The sequence below is a fragment of the Penicillium brevicompactum genome (assembly GCF_028827555.1).
Source record: "Penicillium brevicompactum strain IBT 35665 chromosome Unknown utg000006l_segment0_segment0, whole genome shotgun sequence".
Taxonomy (NCBI): Eukaryota; Fungi; Ascomycota; class Eurotiomycetes; order Eurotiales; family Aspergillaceae; genus Penicillium; species Penicillium brevicompactum.
In genome coordinates this window covers 629,983-645,394 of record NW_026623209.1, presented here as the reverse complement: position 1 = coordinate 645,394, position 15,412 = coordinate 629,983, and the positions used below count along the sequence as shown (strand labels likewise).

The 15,412-nt window shown below is 50.0% G+C and overlaps 7 protein-coding genes across 7 annotated transcripts; 2 read left to right on the top strand and 5 right to left on the bottom strand.

Moving 5' to 3' along the window:
- Positions 1-184: 184 nt before the first annotated feature.
- N7506_008431 (uncharacterized protein) lies at positions 185-1,223 on the bottom strand (the record flags this gene model as incomplete). The annotated part of the gene is made up of 2 exons (XM_056957724.1): positions 185-753; positions 809-1,223. The coding sequence occupies 2 exons, from the start codon at positions 1,221-1,223 to the stop codon at positions 185-187; spliced, it is 984 nt and encodes a 327-aa protein (XP_056807114.1).
- Positions 1,224-1,797: 574 nt separating this feature from the next.
- Positions 1,798-3,965, bottom strand: N7506_008430 (uncharacterized protein; the record flags this gene model as incomplete). Its single annotated transcript, XM_056957723.1, has 3 exons — positions 1,798-2,236; positions 2,305-3,341; positions 3,393-3,965. 3 exons carry the CDS (start codon positions 3,963-3,965, stop codon positions 1,798-1,800), a joined length of 2,049 nt encoding a protein of 682 aa, XP_056807113.1.
- Positions 3,966-4,354: 389 nt separating this feature from the next.
- On the top strand, positions 4,355-6,489 carry N7506_008429 (uncharacterized protein; the record flags this gene model as incomplete). Its single annotated transcript, XM_056957722.1, has 5 exons — positions 4,355-4,460; positions 4,536-4,752; positions 4,804-4,866; positions 4,913-5,868; positions 5,924-6,489. The coding sequence occupies 5 exons, from the start codon at positions 4,355-4,357 to the stop codon at positions 6,487-6,489; spliced, it is 1,908 nt and encodes a 635-aa protein (XP_056807112.1).
- A 209-nt stretch (positions 6,490-6,698) lies between these two features.
- N7506_008428 (putative acyl-CoA dehydrogenase) lies at positions 6,699-8,270 on the bottom strand (the record flags this gene model as incomplete). Its single annotated transcript, XM_056957721.1, has 1 exon — positions 6,699-8,270. One exon carries the CDS (start codon positions 8,268-8,270, stop codon positions 6,699-6,701), a length of 1,572 nt encoding a protein of 523 aa, XP_056807111.1.
- Positions 8,271-9,140: 870 nt separating this feature from the next.
- Positions 9,141-9,987, bottom strand: N7506_008427 (glycoside hydrolase family 18 protein; the record flags this gene model as incomplete). Its single annotated transcript, XM_056957720.1, has 2 exons — positions 9,141-9,787; positions 9,846-9,987. The coding sequence occupies 2 exons, from the start codon at positions 9,985-9,987 to the stop codon at positions 9,141-9,143; spliced, it is 789 nt and encodes a 262-aa protein (XP_056807110.1).
- A 2,266-nt stretch (positions 9,988-12,253) lies between these two features.
- Positions 12,254-14,270, bottom strand: N7506_008426 (transcription factor domain-containing protein; the record flags this gene model as incomplete). Its single annotated transcript, XM_056957719.1, has 4 exons — positions 12,254-13,231; positions 13,279-14,085; positions 14,116-14,180; positions 14,258-14,270. The coding sequence occupies 4 exons, from the start codon at positions 14,268-14,270 to the stop codon at positions 12,254-12,256; spliced, it is 1,863 nt and encodes a 620-aa protein (XP_056807109.1).
- A 97-nt stretch (positions 14,271-14,367) lies between these two features.
- Positions 14,368-15,186, top strand: N7506_008425 (enoyl-CoA hydratase/isomerase family protein; the record flags this gene model as incomplete). The annotated part of the gene is made up of 1 exon (XM_056957718.1): positions 14,368-15,186. The coding sequence occupies one exon, from the start codon at positions 14,368-14,370 to the stop codon at positions 15,184-15,186; it is 819 nt and encodes a 272-aa protein (XP_056807108.1).
- Between the last annotated feature and the right edge of the window lie 226 nt (positions 15,187-15,412).

Here is a 15,412-nt window from a genome sequence, read left to right as displayed (position 1 = left end):
AGCTGTCCAGGATGTTCTCCGGTCCTTCCTTGGAAATCAGGCACACATGTTTGGTTTGTTTGCATTTGTCATCTCCCCCAGTGCACCATGGACGTGTGCACTCGGTGTTAGTTACGCTTTATGGCTTCAAATCTTGATGATTAATCCATTAGCTACTCCCGGACAAATTTAGGCTGGTCCTATTTTACACAAAGGCAAGCTGCTGATCCATGATCTCCCGAACCATCTCCTCGTATGAGCGCCACTGAATTCCAAGCTCGGCCTCAGCCTTGGTCGTATCGGTTGGCCAGACGCTTCCAACAGAGTTCTCATTGACCAACGCGCCGGAATCAGGATAATATTTCTGCACGATGCTCGCAATCTCCGCGCCAGAGGACTTTGGTCCCACCAGAAGATATTTCGAGCCATCCACGATCTTCGGATCGAGTGTTTTGACGTGAGCCTCGGCCACATCGCGAATGTGGACTCCAGTCAGAGAGCTGGGATTGTTTTTCATGATCAATCCCCACAGGTTGGCGTTAGAGCCTGACCAGACACCGTCGGCGGAAGTCTGTACGAGATTGTGTCCGTACACAAAGGCGGGATGGAGCGTGACCAATGCATAATGTGGCTTGGTGGTTGTCCAAAAGTCCCAGGTTGCTTTGTTTGCAAGGTGCTTCGAGGCGACGTACAGTCGCATTTGGGTCCCAGCTGGGTTTTCCGGGTCCTCGAACGATCCATTCACATCGACTGAGAAATCCCAATCATTGTCCTCTGCAGGGCGTTAGTGTTGAATTTTGAATGTGAACCGAACTATCATCCCAAATACCTTTGATCACACCACCTTCTGGAAGTCCAGTCAATGGAATCAACGCAGCGATCGAGGATGTGACTACCACTTTCTGGATGCTCGGCACCTTTGCCGCCGCCTTCAACAACGCGGTGGTCCCCTCCACGGCCGGTTTGAAGTAAGTCTCCTTGTCGGTTCCATGAAGTAGAGGCGATGCAAGGTGGAAAACGTAGTCCACGCCTTGTAGCTTGCCATCAAACGCCGACTCGTCGGTGATGTCTGGGACGATGACGAACTCAATCTGCTTGCTATACGCTGATAGTACACTCTTCAGCTGTTCAGACGGCTTGCGAAGGCAGATTCTCAAGCGATATCCGGCTTTGACAGCCTCCAGTGCAGTGGCACTGCCAATAAACCCAGAGGCTCCGGTGATGAAGATTAATCCTTGCGACATTGTGATAGATTGTTGATCGGTATGAAAGCCCAGATGGAATGGTGCTCCTTTTTATGGTGCATCTGAATTTATAATCCGTTGACCTCGTACCGCAGCCAAAATCCATGTGTGATGGATTGAATTGAGTCGGCTGGTCCAATGACCCGAACACCGATACGAGCTGTGGGTGGGAAATTCGCCATCGCTGATGGGCCTCACTTGGATGACTCGTAGATATCTTAGACAAATCAAGTACAATTCAGATTAGATTGGTCATCTGTGCAAGTGTGTGTTCACATTTGCTGATATGGTGATCAGTGTGGCCACCGAGGTTGATGAAATGATCAAAAATCCGCAGTTCCACAAAACAGGTCGCGGGTGAATGAAGGGTCCATTCTGTGTTGCGACATTCCCCCGAACGCTTTTAGCGATTCAAAGCAACATCTGGGCATTTAATCATGGAATCAATTGAACATTCTCATCGGGCGTTGGAAAAAAAAAAAGATAGCCTGCAGGTAGTCTACCCGAATTGGGTTCTTGAATCCCTAAGGGTCCTTGTGGCCTCGAATCTATCGCGATGAATAGTACTGTGGGTCTATAGCCTTGAACTGCTGGGTTCCTGCACCTCAACGCTATAGTACTGCTTAAACTGATCGAGGCACTCCGGATTCATGACTGTACTGCTGATAGTCTCCGGCAGTTTACCGGACGAGACTACCTGCTTGACCAGCGTCTCAACCTTCTTTCCGTTAACCGTCATGGGAATCTCTCTCACACCGATGACAAATCGAGGAACATGTTTACTGCTCAGTCCCTTTCGAATTGCGTCCTTGAGCTCCACTGCAATCTGGGCAGTGAATTGCCTGCTCACCTGCATGACCACGAAAAGGAACACGACTTCGTTGGTATCATGCGGTCTTCTTCTTCCGATACACAATGTATTTGATATCGTTGAGTTGAATGGCGCAGATTCAGTGATTGAATAGATATCGGAGGAGCCAAACCGAATGCCCTGTGGGTTCAACACGCCGTCGCTGTGGGGCTTCATTAGGATGTTGGTTCTTCTCAGCTCAAATGAGGTCAAATTGGTGATACTGCTCACCTTCTTCCATGAATTTGCCATCCTTTTGTTTGCGGGTTGTAGCTTGCCCAGTCATGCTGGGCCCAGCAGTTCTCAAACTTGTCGAAATACGTGCTCTTGTACTTTGCGCCACTTTGATCACCCCAGAAGAAGACCGGCATAGACGGGAAAGGCTGGCGACAGACAAACTCGCCATGCTTTCCAGTATGTTTGACCGACTCGCCAGTGAGAGGATCAGCAATATCCACATCCTGCCCAAGCATGGGCAGCTGAATCTCCCCTGGGTAGACCGGGCCAGCGGGGTCTGTTCCAACCCAGGATGTCACTAGATCTGTTCCCCCTGTGACGCTTGTAAGGTGGACCCTTGAAGGGAAAGCACGGTAGAACCAGTGATATTGGTCTTCACCGAGATGAGAGCCTCCGGTTTGTACCATCCGCAGGGCTGAAAGATCAAACTCATTCTTCGGAATGCACCCTGTCATCTCAAGTTCCTGCAGATAACGCGGGGAGCATCCCCAATAAGTTACCTTGTGGTATTCAGCAATCTTGGCTAATCCTTTTGCAGTTGGCCATAAGGGAGATCCGTCGTAAAGAATCAGAGTCGGGCCGACAGAGAGGTGACCGATCATGATGTTCCATAAAACCCATGAAGTGCTGCTGTACTGAAATACAACATCATTAGGCGTCAGTGAGTTGTGCAATACCGAAGTTTTCTTGTGCTGTAGAATCACACTGTGACTGTGGACCAGACATTTCGGTTGGCCTGTTGTACCGCTGGTATATAAGATGTAGAGCGGTTGAGAGAAAGGCAGCCTCTTAAATGCCAATTCATCGTCCTTTGAAGCGGACAAGAACTGACTGAGGGTGTAAAATGCGGGCACTGGGACATTGGTAGGGTTACCTGCGATGGGGATCAGGAACACCCGTGGTTTCGAGCGCAAAGCGTTGACGACTTTTTGTATCTTGGTGACGTTGGACCGGAAATGGCCTTTATAAGTCGACTCCTGATCAGCGAACAGGATGCTAGGGGCAACTTGTTGTAGTCTTGATATGCAACCCTTTATGTCCCAATTAGCTTTGCAGAAGTCGTGGGTAGAAAGTCAACAAACCTCTTCTCCTAGATCTGGAGCAATACTTGTCCAAATGGCACCAATACTCGCAGTGGCCAAAAACAAGGCGACTGACCAAACACTCGTGGAAATAATGGCGGAAACTCGGTCGCCCTCTTTGACACCCATTTGCCGAAGTCCACTTCGAGCCTTCCTCACATTCTCTCTTAACAACCCCCATGTCCATACCTCCCCGCCAAGATCTTGACCTTCACGGATTCCAACCAACGCAACTTTGTCTAAATCGCGCCCGGAAAGCACATTCTCGGCATAATTGACTGTGGCCCCGCGGAAGAACTCAGGCACGGTCTCTATTGGGGCTTTGGCATCAAATGCGGATGTTATGGTCGGAGGTAAAGCCGGGATGATCTGTGTGTATGCATGCAAGTCTATCCAGAAATCCTGAAGATTGGATACAGACCATTGGTGCAACTCTTGGGAAGATTTGAGTTGCTCATTGAATTTCTGATTGATATGATCCCGATATATATTGATGGGAATTTGGTGCGGCGGCGTGCATGGCTTCCAGATGGGCTTGGGCTCCAGGACCATGCTCTGAGGGGCTTTTGACATTTTTGTCTCTTGCTTCCAAAGTTGACTCTTGATGTTTTAGGTTGCTGAAACGAGGCCACGCGACGGTGATTGTTATACAAGATATTCATTCACGACCTTCAGGACTACACCATCGGAAACCGGCACACGGCAATTACCCCCGCATAGATCGTCGCCTTCGGCGATTTCGAGCATCGAGTCAAATTTCATTTGAGCATTATTCCGGCCGGTCTCGGTGATATTCGGTGCCAATCGGTGAGGCATCTCGTTGCCAGCCCCTGTTTGCTCGGATGACAACTATGGAAAGACACAACCCCGCATGGCGTTGCAACCTTGGAGACTATAATAGGCACGCGAATCATTGGAACAGCTACTAGCATCTTCAAATTTGGAGGTTTCGATGGTGAGAAATGTCAAACCTCAAGCCCTCTACAGCAGATGAAGGTTTCATCCTCTCGAACCCGGCATTGGAGAATCCGGCCACCTCTGATGAAGCCTTTCAGAGAATCTTAAAATGTGAGCATCTTTCTTTGCAATAACATTTCGCGTTGGAGTCCCGGAAAAAATACTAAAGCCCGTCATTATTCGTAGGGCATCTTCCGCAAGACTTGCTCGCAAAGATATCACCCGAGTTGCAGAAGTTCGGATCGGAGGCGATCTCGGACGAGATCAATAGTTTGATTGGGAACGCCGAGACAGAACAACCCCATGTCAAGACACGCAACGTTTGGGGGGCAAGATATGAGAAGGACCGTCTTATCACTAGTACCGGATGGAAAGAACTGGGCAGATGGGGTATCAGCAACGGGTGAGCAAATGCAAGACCGTTTGATGAAGTGAAGGCTGAACCACAGTCAAGTGTCGTTGGACTCGGATATGAAGAAGGATTTGAATCGTATCGGCGCGTGGTCCAACATGCTTTGTTAGTATTGCGGCTTTGAACGATGGTCATTGGCTTATGAGTGCAGCAATTACATCTTTTCGGCTTCATCCGCTGCATACTCATGCCCGGTTTCCATGACTTCGGGGGCGGCACGACTAGTTCGACATCAGCTTGCGGGACTCCCACAAGACCATCCTTTCCATGAACTCTATGCACGTCTCATTGCTCGAGAGAACAACTGGATATCTGCTCAGTGGATGACAGAGCGCCCGGGTGGTAGCGATGTTAGAAATAGCGAGACTGTGGCAGTCTACTCTCCGCCAGAACACAAGACTGGTCGCTTCGGTAATATTGAACAAGGCGACTATCTGCTCTCCGGTTTCAAATTCTTCTGCAGTGCCACCGACTGCGACATCGTGTTGCTTCTGGCGAAGACTGAGTCAGGCGAGCTATCACTTTTTGTGGCCCCGACTACAATTAAAATCACTGGCGAGAATGGAAAATCAAAGAAGGTATCGAATGGCATTCGTATCCATCGACTGAAGAACAAGATGGGCACAAAGGAGCTTCCAACAGCCGAGACGGAGCTCACAAACGTTCGCGCTCATCTGATCGGACCAAAAGATCGCGGCATTGCAACTATCGCATTGCTATTGAACGTGACTCGCAGTCATAATTTTATAACAGCCCTTTCGTGTCTGCGCCGGGCATTGGACATTGCCAAAGCATTTGCTCGTGCTCGCACGACTATCGATCAACCGTTGTGGACATTCCCCATGCATTTGAATGTACTGTCTCAGTTGGAAGTGAAGCACCGTGGCTGGTTGCACCTAGCATTCTTCACCTCATCACTTCTCAGTTTTGTCGATAATGGGTTTCCAACAGATTTGCCTTCTTGCTACGATGGCCTCCGGGGTTCTCCATCAATAGCAACAACAGTTCTGCGTGCCCTCACATCGACTACAAAGGCGGTTGTCTGCAAGTCTGCCACGTTATCTTTCCAAGAATGCCAGGAAGCGATGGGTGGCGTTGGGTATATGGGTGAGTCGGCACACGATCTGCTTTGGAATACCACATAATAACCCGCGTTGTTTAGATGAGCCTGAGGAGCCCGAGTTCAACGTGAGTCGTCTTTGGCGTGATACAGCTAGCAATAGCGTATGGGAAGGAACAACCAATGTTCTTGCCAGCGAGACGGTCCGACATTTGACGAATGGGAGGAGCCTTACAGTTTTCGGCACTTGGATCACCGATTGTACTCGCCATATCTCACACAATAGCCTCAAAGTTACGCTCGAAGCTACATGGAATGACTTGGCTGTAAAGCTTGCATCTGGCCAAGATGAACGTGGTCTTGTGGGTGTATTGGCGGTCGGTCGCCAGGTCATGTTCACTCTTGCATGGCTGATCAGTGGGGTCCTTCTCTCACTAGATGCCCAGCGAGATCGCGATGGGGTTGCATGTGAAGTAGCACGACGATGGGTACTTGAAGGACAAGGAATACCTGCTGAGTTTGGATTCCCAGAACTAATTTATCGGCATTCTGCCATGTCGCCAGAAAGCATGAGCCAGCATGAGAGGACTGCGTGGGACTGTCGCATCGTTTGGGGGGTGGATCTCCCGCTTGGAGCGTCGACGGGTTACCGGGCTGCTAAGATCTAAGTTGAAATTATTCTTTTCATGCGGTAGTAATGCACTCTCATGATTCTCCTATATTTACGTTCAGCCGAGCCCATGTCACAAATTTAGAAGGCATTGTTAACGAGCCAGTGAATACAACCTGGCCACATATCATTTGATAGAAACACCCGAGATTTATCGTAGCAAACTTAGCAAAAGACACAGCCAGGTACAATGAGATTAGGATTGCACTAGAGCTTGGAGCCCGCTTTCTGCAACGATCTATGACCGGATGCTCGCCCCGCTGGCAAGCCAATTCCCCACGCAATGCGGCAATCCCATTGCAAATGCTCCTCACCATTTGAAGCAATATTTGCTACTTTCGGGTTTGTAACAATATCGTGGAAAGCTTGGTCTCCGACACCACCCTCCGCACTTAGCACCCAGCGACGTGCAATCTCAGCGGTCGTCGAATCATGATCACGCTCGGCATCGAGAGCCAAAAGGGCTCCAGACACAACCCAAGCAAGAGAGAACATGAAACGGCGACCATCAGCAACGGTTGAAGCGGGGTCCTGAGAAGTAAATCGAGCGCGAAGGGTAGACCAAGCCGCTGTCAGCGCTTCGCGAAGGTCCGGGTTATGGATGAGTGCCAACGTTCGCTGCACCCACGCCGAAAAGACATCAAGATTATCGTTCTTGATAAGGAATCGAACAACCTCACTAGCAAGAACATTGGTTGTACCCTCCCAGATGGAGTTGACAGATGTGTTGCGCAGAATGCGCGAGATGTTGAACTCCGGCTCGTCAGCTTCATCCATATAGCCTACTCCGCCCATAGATTCTTGGCATTCCTGGATCCCGAGGGTGGCCATCTTGCTGATGACAGCTTTGGCGGTGGCAGTCAATGTGCGGAAAACCACGTTCGCCTCCTTGCCCGGCTGGGGTAAATGCGTGAGTGTGGTAGATGAAGACGTGTTATCCTCAACAACACCAAACAAGGCGACTGTGAACCAGGCAAGGTTCATTGCACCACGGTGCTTCACTTCCAAGTCTGCCAAAAGTCGAAGATGCATTGGGATCAACCAAAGAGGCTCGCCGACGGTCGTTCTTGCTTTGGCGAAACTCTTGGTGATGCTGATAGCCCGGCGCCATCCGGCGAGTGAGCCAACGAAGGTATGTATCCGGGTGACGTTGAGAAGAGGTGCGATTGTGACAACACCGTGATCCAGCTCGCCGATAAGATGCGCCCGCATATCCTTCAATTCCAACTCGGCAGTAGGCAGTTCCTTTGTGCCAAGTTTGTTTTTCAGACGATGGATTCTGACTCCATTGGACACAACCTTGGAGGCTCCATCGGATCCCACCACTGTACGCCGTAGTGGTGCGAGAAAAGTGCTCAGCTTTCCAGATGGGGTCTTTGCAAGCAGCAGGGCAAGATTGGCATCGGTTGCTGAAGAAAAGAACTTGAATCCATTGATCAGGTAGTCACCATCGCCAAGTGGATCAGAGCCTGATTGAGCTAGTGGTGAGTAAGTAGCCCAGGTTTCCGTGTTTTGCACATCGCTTCCGCCAGCTCTTTCGGTCATCCATTGCCCTGAGGTCCAGTGGTCATCTTTCTCGGAGATCAAACCACGGTATGCAGCGTGGAATGGATGATCAGAGGGTAAGTCCTTGATTCTGGAAGATAATATAAAAGCAGCTCCATCCGTCATGCTGATTGGGCAGGAATACAGCCCAGAAGACGGTGAATAGAGGTAGTTGCTGCATTCAATGAGTACTCGCCACAAAACCTGGTTACATAGAGCGTACTCACAGCGCATATTGAACAGTTCTTCGGTCAACTCCTAGAGTCTGGTCATAGCCAGCCGACACTATCCTATTCAAAGTCAACGTGCTGCCTCGTAAACGTTAGAATTGGCTTCAAGATCGTACTTATTACGAGCACCCCATTGACCAAGTTGTTTCCAACCCTCAGTCGTAACCAATCGATCATAATCATATCGTTTACCCCAAACGTTGTGACTTTTCACATAGGGGACATTACGTTCGGCATCGCCACTCCATTCCCGGACCCGCTCAGAAATAGCCTCGGCACCCAGTTGAGTGAAGTGTGGTCGTACAGCCTGCAAGGTTGTTGATGGCAGGTACCCTGTAAGGGTGTCAAAGAGACGTCCAGCCAATGGAAAACCGGAAACTTACATTCCAATGCCCGTTGGAGACTGGAATCCGAGGAGTACGTATTCTCCAGCGGTGCCGGATCAGTGATATAGCCACTATCCGCTGTAGCTGGTTGATTCGGTGACATAATGAATATACCAAAACAGTGAAGAAATTTGAAATACCACTCTGGAAGTGTTTCAGAGATGAAGATATAACTAATGCGGGGTGGAGTTGTGTTAACTCCAATCGTACCTCGGCGGTCGGTTGTCCCATGATCGTTCATCGGCTTCCGTAAAAACACCGATGTATCTTTGTAACAACTTCATAACAAAATACTAACTTCTGTATTAATGCATGGAGGAACAACTTAGTCCTCAGACAATAACAGTGAACCGGCCCATGAGCGCATAAAACATCATGCGCTCCAAAACATATTGAAAATCCCAACTCCTTGCCAAGAGTTGACATTCCTTTCCCCAAAACTATACTTCCACCTTTTTCGTTGACCAACTTGACAAAACCTTGAACGCTCACATCTCGTGTAGGGTATTGTAGCCGGTCTCAATGAGACTGCGCGGTCCTCGAGCATCAGAACAAACATGCCAGTAGAATAGACCACCCAGCTTTTCCGAGGTCACAAATTCAGCTTTTTGCTTGACGGTTCCCGGGGTATCATAGGTGACGAATCCACCGTCAGCCCCAACACAGGATGCTGCACCTATTCTTGGATCGTGGTACTCCTGAGTGCCCGGTCGAGGCAGATCCCGATAGTCAAAGACACCCTCCTCTCCACCGTGCCCCGTGTAGCGCTGGCCTGGCCCGTTGCTGCCCAAGAAAGAACGTCCATATACTGGGACACCAAGGATGATCTTTCGACGGGCAACACCTTGCGACACGACGTATGAGACGGACGAATCACCCGATACTCCCGATCCATAGAGCTGCGCCTGGTGACCGGTCTCGGATTCCCAGGGCCCGGCAAAATCGTAGGTCATGAGGTTAATCATGTCTAGATACTTGGCCGCTGCTGAAAGATCGATGTTCTTGAGTGCCCACTGGCCAGCAGGGAGCGCGGTGGTAAGGACGTATCGTGGGGCGGGCAGCACCTCGCGAAGGCGCGCAAGCAAACGAACATAGTCCTTGCCCTGCTTAGAATCCGAGGGATGTTCCCAGTCAACTGCAGGTAGTGTCAGTATACCAGCTAGCTTCGTTGAGATCAGATCTAGGGATCTTACTGTCAATTCCATCAATTCCAAATTGGTCTACCAACGCTCGAGCCGTCTGAACAAAGGTGTCTGTCCGAGAACGACTGTGAGCGACTGCGGCAAAGTTCTCACTGCCCTTGCCACCCCCTCCAACAGAAAGAATGACGCGCATTTTGGAATATTGCTGTTTCAGCTGGGCAAATGCCCGCAGGCAACCTTCAGTGCCATCAACGGGCATCTGAGTATCAGCCCACTCATCGCTCAACTAGGAAGCATTAGCATGGAACTGAGCGTGGCATCCAGAGAAGTCATACGTAAACAGTGCCGTCTTCTTTGACCCTGCAGGAAGCCGATTTGAGGTTAGCGCATCAGCCATCTAAACGGAAACCTTTTAGGTGATTGGCTGGAATTACCAGGCAAATGCGTAGAACACATGTGAAATAAACCCCAGTCTCAGAGACGAAGGTGGTTCTTTTCGATAGATGCGCCAGTTTGGGTAGTAAGCTGCATTTGTGTACAGCGGGACTTCGTAGTGAGCGCTGGTGGCGGGGTCACGGCCCGCACGCCGGCGAAAGAGCGAGCTGGCGGCTGAAAACATTGACGGCTCGTAGAATGGGTCACTGTGAAGCTAAAGAGAGACTATCAAGATAGAAAAGCTGAACAGGATAGCAGATAGAAGGGAACAGAGGAGAATATGTGGTTTGAAGATCAAATAATCTCAGACAATGTGTTTCCCTTTCTGGAAGACGTCACGTGGGGGCCTGTCGTAGGGGCCTATTCTTACCTTCCTGACGATTTTCTTTAAACATACACTGATTGGATACTAACAGACACTAAATGATCAGCTGCAGGTGCAAATCTGAGGTCATTTCATTTCCCTGAGCGTAAGTCTCAGGACACTTGGGATGCGGGGACGGACTAAAGAGGCAGCCTTCCGCGTTGAGCATATGCATGCACATTTTTTTTTCACACAAAAGTACCTAACAGCTGATGTTTGCTTCTCATTCCCTCCAGGACATTCTGTGTCACTGTGGGGACAGTCTCTGGCCTCCAATGGTTCAGCTAGTATCCTCGCGAGCTATTGCTGCCCGACAATCTCATGCTCGGCTACCAAATACCCAACAGAGAAAGGCAAAGATACGAGTGATCCTCATATGACGCGCGGTGAGATCTGACCAGGGAATGTTATTGAATTCAGTAGCGAGCGAATCCGATTAGACAGCACATGCAGCTAGAGTTTTAGTGTGGATCAACCTGCATAAGCCATGCACCCCATGTTTGAAGATTGGCCCAGAGTGGTGCCAGACCTTCGACGGCAAAAAGGCATCGTTGATGATCAGATCAAGATCCACGGTGCGGATGCGGCGTCAAGTTCGCGTTCAGCGCAGCAGGATCTGAGATTGCGGAGCCCATTTCCTGTAGACCAGGCTAGAGTAGTGGCGATGCAAGCTTGGCTTTGACACTAATGTTTGCTTTTTTCTTTGTTTGCTGATCAAACAGTTTATAGATGGCTTCTGATTGGCTAACTCTGAGCTTATATGTTGAGGCTGGACGGATATAGACAGCGATGTACCGTTGTCTCTCGTCTCACGGGTCTTTGCTTTGCCGTGTTGAAGACCAAAGCTACGGAGTAATCCTTCATAGAATATCCTTGAATCTGGATTGCAAAGGGAAGAGACAAAAGTACGAGGCATTAAATAAATGGTCAAAATCTGTCCTCTGAGCCGTGCGAGGCACCTATCACACGCGACTTATTAGCAACCCCAGGATCCAACCATATCCATCTTTTTACATATCCTCATCTTCCACGTTGTGGATGCGGTGAGAGAAAAGATACATTGGACTGCAAACTCTATGGGGCCCTCTTGGCGTGATCTGATTCAGACACCTGGGCATATACTCATGGCGAGGTTAGCTTGAGAGGAGATTACTCCGTACATATTGGGGCTAACCTTCATTCCAAGTGGGTCTCGTTTTGAGCCCGAAGGGGGAGAATGAGATGAGCTCAACGAGCACTAATTCCAAGCTCAATTGTCCTCTCGCAGGAGCTATGCCATTATAATCAAACTGGTTGAAGGCTCATGCCTGGCTAGACAACTTTGTGTGGAAACTTCACAGGTTGTTGGGAATTGGACAGCTCTAATTGGAGCAAGTATTCAATTATGTCCAAAGTCTGTACAAACGATGTCATTGATAGCACCCTCGATTATACGGTTTCGCGGGAAAGCGACATTGTATCTGATTCGGTTCCTCGCAGTCTTTCATCCTGTGACTTGGTAATCCAGATGTTGAAAGAGAGACAGAAAGAAATGATGATCAAACCTATCATACACATCATACATGAGCTCAGAGTCCCAGATTGAACCAGGTTGGTTCTTTAGAAAAAACCCCCATGAATAGTTTGGTCGCGCGTGCGCGGCGATCCATTTGCTTGTGTATTACACATTGAGCAGCCAGGAACCACTCCAATCAAACCCAGCTCCTTCCCAATTATTACTGAACGGATCAAGACTGACATCGAGAGACGCAAAGTCGAAATTATCCGGCTGTCCGGAAGGTGTATCGAGAGATCGAAGTGCATCATTTGAAGCGTGAATATCCGCCAGATTACATGTCGGTGAGATTCCGGAACTTCCATTCAGAGGCTCTGGCGAGTAACCAATAACTTGCCATTGTTTGCACAATCCTGTGTCGAATCCTTCGAAGAAGGAGGCGGCGTCGGGGTCGAGCTTTGGTGGTGTACCCTCGAACGGGCCTTGCTCTCGGACCTTTTCAGTCAATTTGTTCAAGGCGCGCAAAGGTCCCACTGCCGACAGCCATCTTTCTGACAGCTTCTGGAGGCAAAGTTTCATGACGGTCAGCTCGTGCTCGGCAGTGCTCTGTAATTGGGTATACCGGTTGCTAGACAGGAGCGATAGACCAGCACACAGCGGGTAAAATGCGAAGACGGGGCCTAAGTAGCGGAGCTCGTCACGGAGGAGGAACTCCTCGTAGATTCCTGCAATGAAGGACGACGCAACTAGCGAGGCGGCGGGTGGTGATCCTCCCGGCGTTGGCGAGCGGTGGAGGATAGTGAGAACCACGAAGTACATAACCAGCAGTTGTTGAACTTCGAGGTTGCAGATGGCTGTATCTTCCTGGGATGGCACAGCTGATTGTAGTTTAGGAATGACTTGTTTCGCCCATCGGTAGACGGCATTTTCAAGATCGACTTGCCGTTGGCGAGAGATCTCTTGTCGCAGGTGGGACTCGACCGTGTCACCCAGGAGTCGGGCTATTGTGCAGTATCCCAGAAACAATTGGGATTTGAAGTTATTCACGGGGAAGTCGTTGAGTGATGGTGGCAGCACGTCGCTGTCTCGCAGGTTGATGGTTCGCGGCCGCCCAACACCAACAGATATAATATTGTCGCGCACCTATGGTCATCAGCCTACAATTTGAGTCAAAGGAATGTAATGCTTACCACTAGAGACCACCACAGCCTTCGCCGTAGACCGCGATCGCGGGAATGTGGTGGCGGTTCCTTATGGAGGCCAATCTGGAAAGCCATCGCTCCAGCCGTGCGAATCCAAAATCCACTGGTGTCAGTGGAAACATCTTCAGGTCCAACGGGATTATACCAATGCAAGAGGCAAGCAGCGACAATGGAAATGAGAGGGTCGTCGCAACCACCGAAGAAGAATAGCAACTTTGCTCGCCGGTAAAATACTTCGCTGGACCCGTAGTCCAGATGCGCCTTGGAGACACGACTTCCGGCGAGGAATATTGCCTGCAAAAGCAACATTGAGGGCTCATTCTCGTCCATCCACCTAGGGTCGACGACGGGAGTCCAAGGTGCACAATGCGTATTAAAACTAGCCATCAATTCCTGCTGAACTGAGAGCGGCGGAAGTTCAAAAGCGCCTTGGTCGCGCAGCATCTGCAAATCCGTCGCCGATGCTTTGGGGTTGGTGTAAGTAGTCTCGCGACCGGGTTTGACCATGTTTTCATCAAACGGTACGCTGCCGCCGAGATATTCGCTGCGACCGCGATAGCTCTCTTGTTTGATGAACGGCTCGTCATGATTAATTAATTTGGACGCTGTCCTATCTCGCTGAGACCCGCTCAGCGAGGTGGACGGCGCGTCGGCGTCTGGGTCATCGGCAACATGCGACCCCCGTGTTTGACTCGAGGGTGCAGAGTTTGACAGGTTGCGCCGTGGCGACAAACTGTTTGTGAATCTCTTGCGCTTCCTCGTATAAGGCCTGAACTGGGTCAATTTTCGATTTCTCTAGCAATTTCGGGGCTCGGATCTACTTACCTGCAATCCACATCGGACTTTTTGCAGTTGGTGCACGGGTCCTGCGTTGCAAAGTCGCACCTCACCTAGACCGATCAGCCATCAACCATCAACCACGCACGGTGAGACGAGTATGGTACCTTTCTCTTATGACATATTATACACGCGGAAGACATATTGTCGATCCGGTTGATGGTTGGAGGAGATCAAGTGGGGGTTTGCCGAGGTTGCGAGGGAATATAAAATGCTCACCGGCCCAGATGATATTTGTTAATGATGACCAACGTACACCAAATTACTACTGACTCCTCGGAGGAAGGAATATCGGTGATTACTATCAATCGACCTCAGAGGAAGAACGCTGTTGACTCCCTGACGGCGGAATTGCTCTACCACGCCATCCTCGGCTTCGAAGATGACCCCAAACAAAAAGTATGCGTGCTAGTCGGCGCGGGTGGTACTTTCTGCGCAGGCGCCGATCTCCATGGTGTTGCGCAAGCGAATCATGACAAGCCCGCCGCCAACCTTCAGCCTGTTGATGGGCGTAACTTGGGCCCCATGGGCCCCTCCAGGATGATGGTGAAGAAGCCAGTCATATGTGCTATCTCTGGATACGCTGTTGCCGGAGGTCTAGAGTTAAGCCTGCTCGCCGATATGCGTGTCGTCGAAGAAGATGCAGTCTTTGGTGTCTTCTGTCGACGATGGGGAGTTCCTTTGATTGACGGAGGAACGGTCCGCCTGCAAGCCATTGTTGGGCTTGGCCGTGCGCTGGATATGATATTGACTGGACGGCCCGTTGGAGCTCAGGAGGCATTGGCCATGGGCCTGGCAAGCCGAGTGGTGCCCAAAGGGGAATCATTGAAGGAGGCTATCACGTTGGCGAAGCAACTGATCGCCTTCCCTGAGCTCTGTCTGAATACGGATCGCCAATCCTGCTACTACAGTGCTTACGATGCATCCTCATTTGACGATGCCATGAAGCAGGAATTCAATACTGGACAAAAGGTCATTTCAAAGGAAGCCATTGCAGGCGCCGCCAGGTTCAGCGGAGGCTCTGGCAGACATGGCAAGTTTGATAACAGCAAAATGTGACTACTGTCTACACCAGCCAATCGTGGCCTACGATGCTCTACAGATGTGTAGTGCCTGGGAAAAGACACAGACCAGAAATATCGCTATATAAGATGTATCAGATGCCCAGCTAATATGTGTTGCTGAAGGTGATTAAACATCAGATCAAATATATCACGAGAAGCACAGACACTTCCAATGTTGAGTGATAATTCCGCGAATCCAAGCCTGGTTAAGCTGGGTCGCA